The 12,905-nt window shown below is 43.3% G+C and overlaps 1 protein-coding gene across 13 annotated transcripts in view; it reads right to left on the bottom strand.

Moving 5' to 3' along the window:
- GREB1 (growth regulating estrogen receptor binding 1) overlaps positions 1-12,905 on the bottom strand; it is a 189,449-nt gene that overhangs the window by 114,606 nt on the left and 61,938 nt on the right. The window contains exon 1 of one of the 13 annotated variants that reach the window (XM_049902776.1): positions 5,849-6,789. The exons of 11 other annotated variants lie outside the window; for them this stretch is intronic. Coding sequence is in view for 1 of the 2 variants with exons in the window: in XM_049902773.1 (XP_049758730.1) it covers positions 4,984-5,016 (33 nt within the window). In the remaining variant the exon portion in view is untranslated. Of the gene's footprint in view, positions 1-4,983; positions 5,248-5,848; positions 6,790-12,905 lie in introns of those variants that run through there. One more of the 13 variants, XM_049902773.1, reaches the window with a different exon arrangement.

Here is a 12,905-nt window from a genome sequence, read left to right as displayed (position 1 = left end):
TAGAATTTCTGATGACGCCCCTAAGCACAAGAATCTTTGCTTTCAAGGAAGGTGGCAACTTCCAAAAAGGGAGAGTCTCCTAATGGTGCTTCTTTAAAATGATGTGCACAGGTCCAGCCAGGCTCAAACTTTAGGATTTAGAAAAAGAATTTCGTTTGGTTCTTTTGTAATGGTGTTAAAACCCAAGAGAGGGGCTTCCATGACAAGAAAATGAATGCTCAGGAAATGACAAGCCCCCACTTAAGAAGACACATTTCTAACCAGACAAAGAAAACCCAGGGCATTCTAAGAATGCGGCCTGAAACCCCTCGGTGGCACCGAGGAAAGTGGCCAGGCTCACTGCTGTCTCAAGAGGCAGCAAAACAAACAAACAGCCCACTCCTGCCAGGTCCCTGAGGCCTGGACAGTGTCAACCTGCTCCATTAGCATGACAGGGCCCTTACCTGAAGATTAAAGCAGGAGATTCCAACTCCAGCCAATTGAAAGAAAAATATTCTCACTCCAGCTTCTCCTGGAAGTGACTTTTTCTTTTATTTTTTTAAAGAATAAAATATCAAAAGGTGCCCAAGAGGCAGAAAATCCATTTATCTTAAAAGGCTCACTGACACTTTACTAGGGAACTTGAAGAGTTATGTGTCCGGCTAAAATCGGGGCCACACGATTATTTTCCTCTTCCTTTCTGAGCTCCTTTCACTTTGCCTTTTATCAGTCAAGTAATGAGGCCCCTCTGTCTAAACACAGAGCTCCGATCTGTCAACAACAGTTATTAGTTCCCACCACGGGCCGGAGCTCACTTCCTAACACTCAGCTCTACGTACCCCTGGGCACACACATTCATAAAAATAAAGCCACAGCCTACCCAGATCCATTCTTCTCCCTCTCCCCAGTGCCCAGAGAGATCTTGGTTAATTTGTGGACAGTGATCAACATCCTGTTCTCCAAAACGTGCAGTGGAACACATCACTGACTCAGTCCCTCAGCACACAGTGACTGAGGACCACCATGTGTCAAGAATATGCTCTCCAGTTCTCAGCCAAGACGGCCAGTTAGATCAAAACCAGCAGGACTCATAGACAGGGCCACGGAGATCCCTTCAAGTTAAACCAAAAACCAAACCCGCTGATTCTGACTCATAGTGACCCTGTGGGACAGAGGAGAACTGCCCCGTAGGGTTCACAAGACTGTAATCTTTATGCAAGTAGACTGCTACATCTGTCTTCTGCGGAGCTGCTGGTGGGTTCAAACTGCTGACCTTTTGGTTAGCAGCCGACTGCTTACCCACTGCACCACCTGGGGCCTTCCATTTTAGTTAGGAGATAATAAACATCTCAGAAACATAAGACTTCATCCACCTCAAAATTTTGTCAGACTTGAGTCTTGCGAAGTGTTCCCATCTGCCTGCTATAGTGGTAAAAGCATGTGCTGTGGAATATGACCAGCAGGGGCTTGATTCATGGCACTGCTTCTTTCAAGGTGTGTGATCTTGGCCTAGGTATCTAACCTCTCTGAACTTCTGTTTCTTCATCTGAAAAATGGGGATAAGAAGTACCATCTTAAAGGCTTGTGATGAAAACTAAATGATGTATCTATTGGTGGCATAGTAGTTATGAATTCGGCTACTAATCAAAAGGTTGGCTGTTCGAATCCACCAGGCGCTCCTTGGAAACCCTATGGGGCAGTTCTACTCTGCCCTGTAGGGTCACTATGAGTCAGAATCAACTGGACGGCAATGGGCAACTAGTGGAAATAATTCAACTTTGGCTTCCTGAGGAGTATACCAACTGAAATGTGCTTACAAAGGTAGACATTTTCAAGTATTTTATCCCCCCTTCCTCTCACTCCTCAACTAAACACGCAGGAACTAGTCATCTGTTTCTTTACCGTGGTACCTGGCACACTGTAGTCCACTCCAGGAAATAAGTCCTGAAGAGAAAGAATAGTGAGGACGCTCAAGAAATGAAGCATGGGTCCTGTCTAAATTTATTCAGATTTGCAATTTAAAGCATGAAATTAAAAAATCTGAAGTTTTAATTTAGGCCCTGTGGCCACCAGGATGCCACCCTGATGCCATTGCTGTTACAGCTCCAGAAAGCTTATTAGCTAATGTTTCCCTGCCCTGGGTATTGCTTGAACTCACCTTATTTTTTTTCTTCCAATCTAAGTTAGAGGGGGGCCATTCCTATAAGCATCGAAGCACAAGGTGAACACTGCTGCTCATCAGGCCCCTGGTTTGTGCCTGTTCTTCCCTCCTTAACCTCATAAATTACTGAAGCCAAAAGTAATTGCTCCCTCTTCTGTCATTCTGCCACTCCAACAGTACTTTGCTTGCACCTCCACTGGGCTCTTGGTTTCTTCCATCTAAAACCACAGTGATCGTGTCTCTGTCTACTGCCTTCGTGTTTGAGCTGATGGATGCAACAGCCAAACTCACGCATGTCTCCATTCCCCATGGAGCCCAGCATAGTTTCTTATGAAGTGCTGCTGCAGCAAGGGATGGCTGTTGGCTCTGATAATTATCCCCAGCTGCCGGAACTCTGCTCTGTCACCACCCAGGCCCTCTCAGTCTCTAGGAGAAGAGCCCTTGAGCTTCAGGGTCTCAGGGCTCAAATTCATATATCTGAGTCTGCTTCAAGCCACAAATCAACAACTTTTGACCTGTTCTGGGCCTTTTCTATGGGAAACATAGAACTTTTCTCTTCCAAAATAATGATTTTGCTGTACACAAAGTTAAATGTTTAATAATAAACTGGACACATGACGGAAACATTTCATTCCCCCTTGGTGCTAGGAAGGAAATGAAAGAGACATAATCCCTGCCCTGAAGAACTTCACAGTTATGAAGCAAGTACAGGTAAACAATGTAATGCAAATTATGGCATGGCAGTTACCTTAGTAGGTGTGTATGAAAGAAGGTAACTTCAAAAGGCACAAAGATGGGAGTAGAAAATTCTATTATCTCAGGTCATCTCTGAAGACCTCATGGGCAAGCTGAATCTTGAATGAGTACAGGTGGCCAGTCGAAATGAAGAAAAGGCATTTCGGGCAGAAGGTATACAATGCACCCAGGCTGGACCCAGGAGTGAAATCCTACTGTGTGACTGCCCACATGGTTAGAGCAAAGGTGAATATATGTCAGGGAGCAGAGGGTAGAAGGTCAGTGAGGGGGCAGCTCAGACACAGAGAGCCTCATAAGCCCTACGAAAGAATTTAGAATTGACCTTGCAGAGCCACTAAAGGATTTCAAGCAGGACTGACTGGATTGCATTAGAGAGAGATTACTTAGGCTTCCTAAGAAAGACCTACAGGAGAATATTGCAATATATTTAGAATAAAAGAGGACATATGTGGAGAATGAAGGAGAAGGAGGAGTCTTGACTTTTGACTCTGGAAAGAGTACATATTAAGTTGTTGGTGTTATCATTGCAAAACAGAAAAATAAGGGTAGCAATAAGTCTAAGGAGCAAGCTTTGAGCTCAGCACAGAAAGTGTTCAGAATCCTCAGTCCCTTTGCTTGCCATTCATTCACTCAACAAACACCCAAAAAGCCCCTCTGATGTATGAAGCCTCATTCTCTCATCTTTGCTTCCAGCTTTCTTGTCTTCTGTCTCCTTTCAGCTTCTCCTCAAGATGTGACCATGGCAGAGACGACTATGCTTTGAACTCAAAGACAGGGGGTCAAGTCCACACGAGTGAAACCTTTCAATCGTTTCCTACCAGGCAGTCCCTCGCTCTTCCTTCTTTTTTTGCCTACCTTCCTCCACCCTGAATCTTACCCAAAACATATCTCTAGTCCTCAGATCCTCCATCCTAAGACTCTACCTCCTCTTGGGTGACAGCTTTCCCCAGAATCCTTGCTGACCTGGGCCTTACAGGCCCTCACATGAAGGCAGTGGATACTGCCCTGACCAGCCATGACAACACGGCCCAACCCCCAAAGTCTTACCAGAACACCCCAAACTCCAGCTCAGATTTGAGAGGGCAGTGACCCCTGTTTCTTCCTCTTCCAACCGCTCTATGAAAAGATTCTAACTGTAAGAATTCTTTAGCCAAGACACAAGTATGGACTACTTGTAAGTCCAAAGGTTACAAATATAAATCTCAACGTCCTCTCTCATTCTTTAATTTCCAACAGCACATCGAGACCCTCGTCACATGAAGAATGGAAATTGTGGCACTTCAGTAATGTAAGAGTAGTCAGCCCTGAATATATGATATGGCAATAAACGCATTAGAACTGCAGAATGGTATCCTATAAACTCTTTGAGGGTCCTCCTGGCAGGAAACAGGGCATTTTGATGTAGATTTCTCTGATTTTCCCCAGAGGAACTCATAAACTTCACAGGTGTTATTTAAGGAAGAAAAGCAAGGCTGAGAGGTTTGACTTCTGTCTAACCTACTTGTCTCTCCAACTGAGACTGTCTTGGCCCTGGAGTCGCAGTACAATCACGGACGCTGTTCAGACATCTGTTCACAGAATGTCAAGGAAGTGTTTCTTCTGAGAAGGTCTGTAAACTCTCTTGAGTGGAACTGCAAAGCAGTAAGCTATGCCCCCTCCCACTGCAGTGAGAACCGAATGGGAGAAAAAGCACCTGCAGAATAGAGTCGGGGAAGATTTCCAGGGGCAAAGAAACTTCCGACGAACTTCTCTCCAGAACCAATCAGGGAGGGTTCAAAAAACTGTTTTAAATCTCCTTGGTGTATCATTTATCAAAATAATCACTGCTCCTTTAGTGTCTACCTTGTGCATAAACTAATTACTTGCAACCCCCTTGGATACTATTTCAAACAATAAGAACAAGGCAACTAATTCATTAAGTGGACTTCCCTTGTTTTATTGCTCCCTTGCACCTTATTGAAGCCTAGTGCTTTGCCATTATGCAGCTGAACACAGACCACTGCTGCCTTTTAATAAGCAAAAAGCCAACATAAACCTCTCCAGCCACAAAAGCAGGTGCTCCGCTCCCAAAGTCAAATACACCCTACCTTACAAAAAGCTGTTCGTTTCAGGCAGCCCATAAACCAGCAGAAAGCAGGCTAAACCCTGCAACGTCCAAAGTTTGCAGACTCCCGCCTCCTCCGGGCTGTGCCTTTGATCTGCCGCGGCCGAGGCCACAGAGCCTGCAGGCAGGACAGGCAAGGAGCACTGATCGCCCTGTGCGCCATGCGAGCGCTCAGGTCGGCCTGACACTATGGCTCCCAGGCCCAGCCCAGGGAGGGAGTGCGGCAAAGCCTGCCAAGGGGAAATATTTCAAAGCTGGTATCTGTGCCTGGACTGCAACAACAACCCCGCCCCCCCTCAACCCCAACCCCGCAAAAAAAAAAAAAAACAGCACAATATGTAATTATTCCACAGTAGACCTTCCAAGTTGAGCTCCAGCTGCCTGGTGCTCCTGCCGGGTCAGATGGCAAACACCACAATTTTACGTCTTCTTAGCACTGAAGTGTTTTGCTAGGTCAGTATGCTCTCCATGCAGGTACATACCAATCTGTCAGGGTAACCACCAGCAGTTAAAACTGATTTTTTTTTTCTTTTTTCAACAACATGGAAGTTGCTGTGCTTGGAGTGGAACCACGTACACTTCTGTACAGAACAAAGGGTCATGAGAAGAAAGCTGGCTTGGCAACAGGAAATGGTCAGCTGGGCAGCCCATCGGCCTCCTGAAGAACAAGTCAAGGAGTCAGCGCAAAACCCTACAGGGATGCCCGGAATAAATACATGTCCCTTAAAAGAACCACCTCCCTGAACACCAAGAAACGTGCCCCAACGAAAAAAAAATTCCTCAAGCATCACAAATTGCACGCTCTGAAACTTCTCTCCTTCAAACCATGCACATCATTACGGAAATACCGTATCTTGTCCAGCTTCCTATCCATTTCAGTTGCAACTGCATCTTTGAAATCAGTCCCCCAGGAATCCTGATCAAATTGTAACTGAAAAGGAAAAGAGAAAAAAGGAAATAATGGGGAGCACACTCCACTGCACTAAATACCTTTAACCTTGACTTTCATCTTCTGCCTAGAGTCTTTTATTTGCCTTCAAAGATGACGCGGTTTGAAAACGCATAGTGGCAATGGTGGAACAACATGGTGAACGTGATAAATGTCACTGAATTGTACACATAAAAATGTTGAAATGGCAAACGTTCTGTTACATCTATATTTACCACAACAAAAAATTAAAAAAAAAAAAAAAAATGACTTGGACCCAGGGGCTTCAATGTCATCTACCTTTTGTGACAAAAGCCAAAGAGCTGGATTATCATTGTAAGTGCCCCGCCAGCAAGAGAGTCCTCATCGGTTTCTAGGCCTGGTGCCCAAGAACACCAGGTACTACAGAGTAGAAGAGCCCACATCCCAGCCTATTCCTGCCCCCTCTGAGCAGCGTCTCCCTAGAAAGCACTGGTGGAAACCCATCTGTCCTCACACCTCCACAGACAACAGCAGCGGCAGCATCCAAGGGTAGTGCTGCCTGAGAAAAACCACCAGGTCATGAGAAGTCAGGGGTCCTGAACCAAATGCTGTGCCACCACTTCACTCGTATGAGGGTAAAAGTCAGGTCAGAAGAGAAACACAGAGGGCTGGAGGAGAAGGCTCCCAGGCATTGAGTGCCCACTGCGTTCTGACACAGGAGACAGCTTTGTTTCATCAGAGCGCTGCTGATGACGGGCAACCAGAAACAACAGGTATGCTCACAGGAAAGGAATGACTAAAGCACTCTGCAATAGCCACCTGCCCTTACAATTATGTTTATAAAGCTTTTTCAATGATGTGGATATACTTTTTCTTGTTTTGTTGTTTTTGTATTCTTTTTTATATATATAATTTTTATTGTGCTCTAAGTGAAAGTTTACAAATTGTCAGTCTCTCACACAAAAACCCATATACACCTTGCTACACACTCCCAATTACTCTCCCCCTAATGAGACAGCCCGCTCTCTCCCTCCACTCTCTCTTTTCATGTCCATTTCACCAGCTTCTAACCCCCTCCACCCTCTCATCTCCTTTTCAGGCAGGAGATGCCAACATAGTCTCAAGTGTCCACCTGATCCAAGAAGCTCACTCCTCACCAGCATCCCTCTCCAACCCATTGTCCAGTCGAATCCCTGTCTGAAGAGTTGGCTTCGGGAATGGTTCCTGTCCTGGCGCAACAGAAGGTTTGGGGACCATGACCACCAGGGTCCTTTCAGTCTCAGTCAGACCATTAACTCTGGTCTTTTTATGAGAATTTGGGGTCTGCATCTCACTGCTATCCTGCTCCCTCAGGGGTTCTGTTGTGTTCCCTGTCAGGGCAGTCATCAGTTGTAGCCAGGCACCATCTAGTTCTTCTGGTCTCAGGATGATGTAGTCTCTGGTTCATGTGGCCCTTTCAGTCTCTTGGCCTCGTAATCACCTTGTGTCCTTGGTATTCTTCCTTCTCCTTTGATCCAGGTGGGTTGAGACCAATTGATGCATCTTAGATGGCTGCTTGCTAGCGTTTAAGACCCCAGACATCACTCTTCGAAGTGGGATGCAGAAGGTTTTCTTAATAGATTTTATTATGCCAATTGACTTAGATGTCCCCTGAAACCATGGTCCCCAGGCCCCTGCCCCTGCTTTGCTGGCCTTCGAAGCATTTATTCAGGAAACTTCTTTGCTTTTGGTTTAGTCCAATTGTGCTAACCTCCCTGTATTGTGTGCTGTCTTTGATATGGATATACTTTTGATGTATCATTCAGCAAGAACGAGACGTAAAATTGTCATCTGAAACTTTCACCTAAAGCACAAAAATATATATATAGATATATATATACATACACACATATATGTATATATATACGCACATACAGAGAGAACTCACAAGCACACACATCAGAGTGGTCAAGAGAACAGACCCTGGGTCCAGACTGCTCAGGTTTGAATCCCGGCTGCATGACTAACTGGATGTTAGACCTTGAGCAAGTTACTTTGACTTTCATTTGTCTCAGTTTCCCCAATCTGAAAAATGGGATAAAGCTGCTCTTAGGGCTGTTGTGTAGAATCAATGAATTAATGTACATAGAGTGCTCAGAACAGTGCCTGGCACATATATAATATTTACTATATACTATGAAATAAAAAGTATTTTTATTACTAAGCTTTCAAATTGTAAATAAATGCATAAAGTACATAACAGTGTGAAAGAGAATTTCTATAGTGCCTACCTCTAAGTGACGGGATTTGAGATTTTCTTAATGCTTCTTTCATCTCATTTCATTCTTAAGTTGACATTGTGGTCATTATAACGAAGAGATTAATTAGCAAAGAACAATAAATTAGGTCTGAGTTACAATGGCTCTGAACTGGTTATGCTTTCCAGTTACTGTCAAAATAGGCTTTGGATACAAAAATAACATTGAGGCGCCTGATGTGGAGACCCACAGTTCACCCAAATGCCAACACTGCATGGGTGTTTTTGTTGTGAGTCCTCCTTCTAAATTTAAATCTGCAATTTGATGCTCAATGTCAATATATCTCCTTCCCATGAATCCCTTTCTTCTACTTCATATCAAATGCTGTTTTCCCTGTGACCAAATCCCTTCCCCATTAAATATGACAACCATAGACATGTTCACCATACCAGCAGCCAACACCAGCATCTGAGACTATCACATGCTGGCTTTTTTTCCTTCTTCTTTTTGGCCACACAGGCTAGAAGTGAGGACCTTCCAAAAGCAAAAAAGTCTCTACCAAGCAACAAAATGTCTTAGAGACCATGATAACCACCATTAACAGGTAAGTACGCCTTGTTTTTTACAAAATGTTCCTCTGAGAGTTTTTCAGATCACTTTAGGAGACAGCTTTACTTGTACAAACTTTGAGGGGTTGGTATTGCGACCGCTGCTGGATGCTGACTGCTCAAGGTTTCTGCACACTCCATGTCTTCTCACATCTTCGTTCTTGGTACATGCTGTGTGTTTCCTCTGCTGGGAGAGTCCTCACCTCTCATTCATGTCAGGAACTCCAACTCATCCTTCAAGACCCAGCTCAAGCACCTCCTCTATTGTGTGGTGTCCTGACCTCCCCAAACAGAACTGGGCACTTCTTTCCTTGTATTTCTACAGTTCCTTGTGTAGGCTCCTCCTATACTTGGATTTATCTCCAAGAACCATAATTATCTGTGCACTTGTCTCCCCTACTGCACTGAGATCTCCATGGGGACAGAGAATGTTCGTGTGTGTGTGCGTGTGTGTGTACACCCAACATCAACCATGTTGTTGATATCAGGTGCCATCAAGTCAGTTCCAAGTCATAGCAACCCTACGTACAACAGAATAAAACGCTGCCCAGTCCTGCACCATCTTCACAATCGTTGCCTGGCATATATATATAAGGTATTCAATAAGAGTTTACTTTTAAGGTGACTTTTACACTTTACAGAGCGAAGATGAAAAGCAATTGGCTCAAAGCAACAAGAAAAAAGAACAGTTCAGATATCCATATCCAGGCAAAATATTAAAAGCCCACAGACTTAGGGGGCATAGTTGGGAAGACAGAACAAATAATGTAGACTTAAGCTAATGCAGTCTTTCTGTACCCTTATGAAAACCCACCTAGTTAAAGGTTTTCTTCACCACCCCCCTCCCCCAACTTCAACTGATGAATGCTAGAATATCAAAGCTGGAAGTTGCCAAAGAACTCACTCACTTCATTTCAATCAACAACTATTAAGTGCCACACTACGTGTTAGGCACTGGAAACGCAGAGAGGAATCATAGGAAAAGACCTTTCCCCGTTAAAGATGGGGAAATTCAGTTTAATGGAAGAGACTGACAAATTTAAATTACGGTGGGAAAATAAACTTCTAATTCAACATGGTACATGACCCCACATATTTATTTCAACTCCCTCCAAAGATCACCCTTCTTGTTGTTAGGTGCCATCGAGTTGGTTGCACCTCAGCAAACCGATATACAACACAACGAAACACTGCCCGGCCCTGTACCATCCTCATAATCTTTGCTAACGTCTGAGCCCATTGTTGTAGCCACTACATAAATCCATCTCATCAAGGGTCTTCCTCTTTTCCACTGACCCTCTGCTTTACCAAGCATGATGTCCTTCAGGGACTGATCACTCCTGATAACAACTCCAAAGTACATGAAACGAATTCTTGCCATCCTTGCTTCTAAGGAGCATTCTGGCTATACTTCTTCCAAGACAGATTTGATCATTCTTCTGGCAGTCCATGGTATATTCAATATCCTTCGCCAACACCATGATTCAAATGCATCAATTCTTCTTTGGTCTTCGTTATGCACTGTTCAGCTTTCACATACTTATGAGGTGACTGAAAATACCATGGCTTGGGTCAGGTGCACCACAGTCATCAAAGTGGCATCTTTGCTTTTCAACACTTGAAAGAGGTCTTTTACGGCAGATTTGCCCAGTGTAATACATCATTTCATTTCCTGACTGCTGCTTCCTTGAGAGTTGACTGTGGATCCAAATAAAATGAAATCCTTGATAACTTCAATCTTTTCTCCATTTATCAAGGTGTTGCTTATTGGTCCAGTTGTGAGGATTTTTGTTTTCTTTATGTTGAGGTGTAATTTCATACTGAAGGCTAGTCTTTGATCTTCATCAGTAAGTACTTTAAGTCCTCTTCACTTTCAGCTTGCAAGGTTGCGTATTCTGCATGATACAGGTTCTTAACAAGTCTTCCTCCAATCCTAATGCCCCATTCTTCTTCATGTAGTCCAGCTTCTTGGATTATTTCCTCAACATACAGAATGAATAAGTATGGTGAAAGGATACACCCCTGACACACACCTTTCCTGACTTTAAATCATGCAGTGTCCCCTTGTTCTGTCCTAATGACTACCTCTTGATCTATGTGCATATTCCACATCAGTATAATTCGGTGTTCTGGAATTCCCATTCTTTGAAATGTTATCCATAATTTCTCATGATCCAAACAGTTGGCTGCCTTTGTATAGTCAATAAAACACAGGTAAACATTTTTCTGGTATTCTCTGCTTTCAGCCAAGATCCACCTGACATCAGCAATGATATCCCTCATTCCACATCCTCTTTTGAATCCCGCTTGAATTTCTGGCAGTTCCCTGTCGATGTACTACTATGACTGTTTTTGAATTATCTTCAGTAAAATTTTACTTGCATGTGATATTAATGATATTGTTCGATAATTTCCACATTCCGTTGGATTACCTTTCTTTGGAATGGGCATGTATATGGATGTCTTCCAGTAGGCTTGTCAGGTAACTGTCTTTCAAATTCGTTGGCATAGATGAGTAAGCAGTTCAGCGTAGTATCCATGTGCTGAAACATCTCAACTGGTATTCCTTCAATTCCTGGAGCTTTGTTTTTCACCAATGCCTTCAGTGCAACTTGGACTTCTTCAGTACCATCGGTTCTTGGTCATATGCCACCTCCTGAAATGGTTAATTGTCGACCAATTCTTCTGGTACAGTGACTCTGTATATTCATCTTCTTTTGATGCTTCCTGTGTCATTCAATAGTTCCCCTGTAGAATCCTTCAATATTGCAACTCAAGGCCTGGATTTTCTCTTCAGTTCTTTCAGCTTGAGAAATGCCAAGCATGTTATTCCCTTTTGGTTTTCTAACTCCAGCTCTTTGTACATTTCATTGTAATACTTTGTCTTTACAAGCTGCCCTTTGAAATCTTCTGTTCAGTTCTTTTACTTCATCATTTCTTCCATTCGCTTTAGTTACTCTATGTTCAAAAGCAAGTTTCAGAGTCTCTTCTGACATCCATTTTGGTCTTTTTTTCCTTTCCTGTCTTTATAATGACATTTTTGCTTTCTTCATGTATGATATCCACAACTGATCTGGTCTTTGGTCCTTAGGGTTCAATGCATCAAATCTATTCTTGAGATGGTCTCTAAATTCAGGTGGGATATGACCAAGGCCATACTTTGGCTTTTGTGGACCTGTTTTAATTTTTTTCAGCTTCAACCTGAATTTGCCTATGAGCAACAGATTGTCTGTTCCACAGTCAGCCCCTGGCCTTGTTCTTCACCATGTCTTTCCATGGATGTAGTCGATTTGATTCCTGTGTATTCTATCTGGTGAGGTCCACATGTACTGTCATCATTTATGCTATTGAAAAAAGGTATTTCCAATGGATAAGTTGTTGTCTTGCAGAATTCTATCATGCAATCTCCAACATCACTTCTATCACCAAGGCCATATTTTCCAACTATTGATCCTTCCGTGTTTCCAACTTTTGTATTCCAATCACCAGTAATTATCAATGCATCCTGAGTGCATGTTTGATCAATTTCAAGCTGCAGAAGTTGGTAAAAATCTTTAGTTGCCTCATCTTTGGCATTAGTAGGTGGTGCATAAACTTGAATAATAGTCGTATTAACTGGTCTTCCTTGTAGGCATATGGATATTATCCTATCACTGATAGCCTTGTACTTCAGGAGAGATCTTGATGTTCTTTTTGACAATGAATTTGACGTCATTCTTCTTCATTCACTAAGGGACTCTCGAAATTCACAGGGGAGCCTTTAGAAGTCACCAGCCCCTCCTGTTTTACAGTAGAGGCTGAGGGGAGAAGGCTGTGGTTATGAAAGCCACACATTTAAATATGCCAGATCAGTAACAGTTTTAGGTAGTCAGTTATCTAACGTCCCCATGGCAGTCAGTTCTGCCATACCACTGGTTTTGAAACCACAATTTTTCCCCAAGAGATTGATATATTAGTGAAAATTCGAGAACACTACGAAGTTTGTGTGCATTTATGCATAATTTCCTCTGTCAGAAACACTAAGAGGAATGCAGAAAAACTGAACTGAGCTTCTTAGAAGTCCACAAAGCACACACATGCACACATCTCAAACATCCACCAGCTACCTCAGTTCACTGCCACATGTGTTATGAGTCACACCCGTCCACAT

Source organism: Elephas maximus, chromosome 12, assembly GCF_024166365.1.
Source record: "Elephas maximus indicus isolate mEleMax1 chromosome 12, mEleMax1 primary haplotype, whole genome shotgun sequence".
Classification (NCBI taxonomy): Eukaryota; Metazoa; Chordata; class Mammalia; order Proboscidea; family Elephantidae; genus Elephas; species Elephas maximus.
Note: the sequence above shows the minus strand (reverse complement) of the source record. Positions and strands in the feature narration are given on the sequence as shown.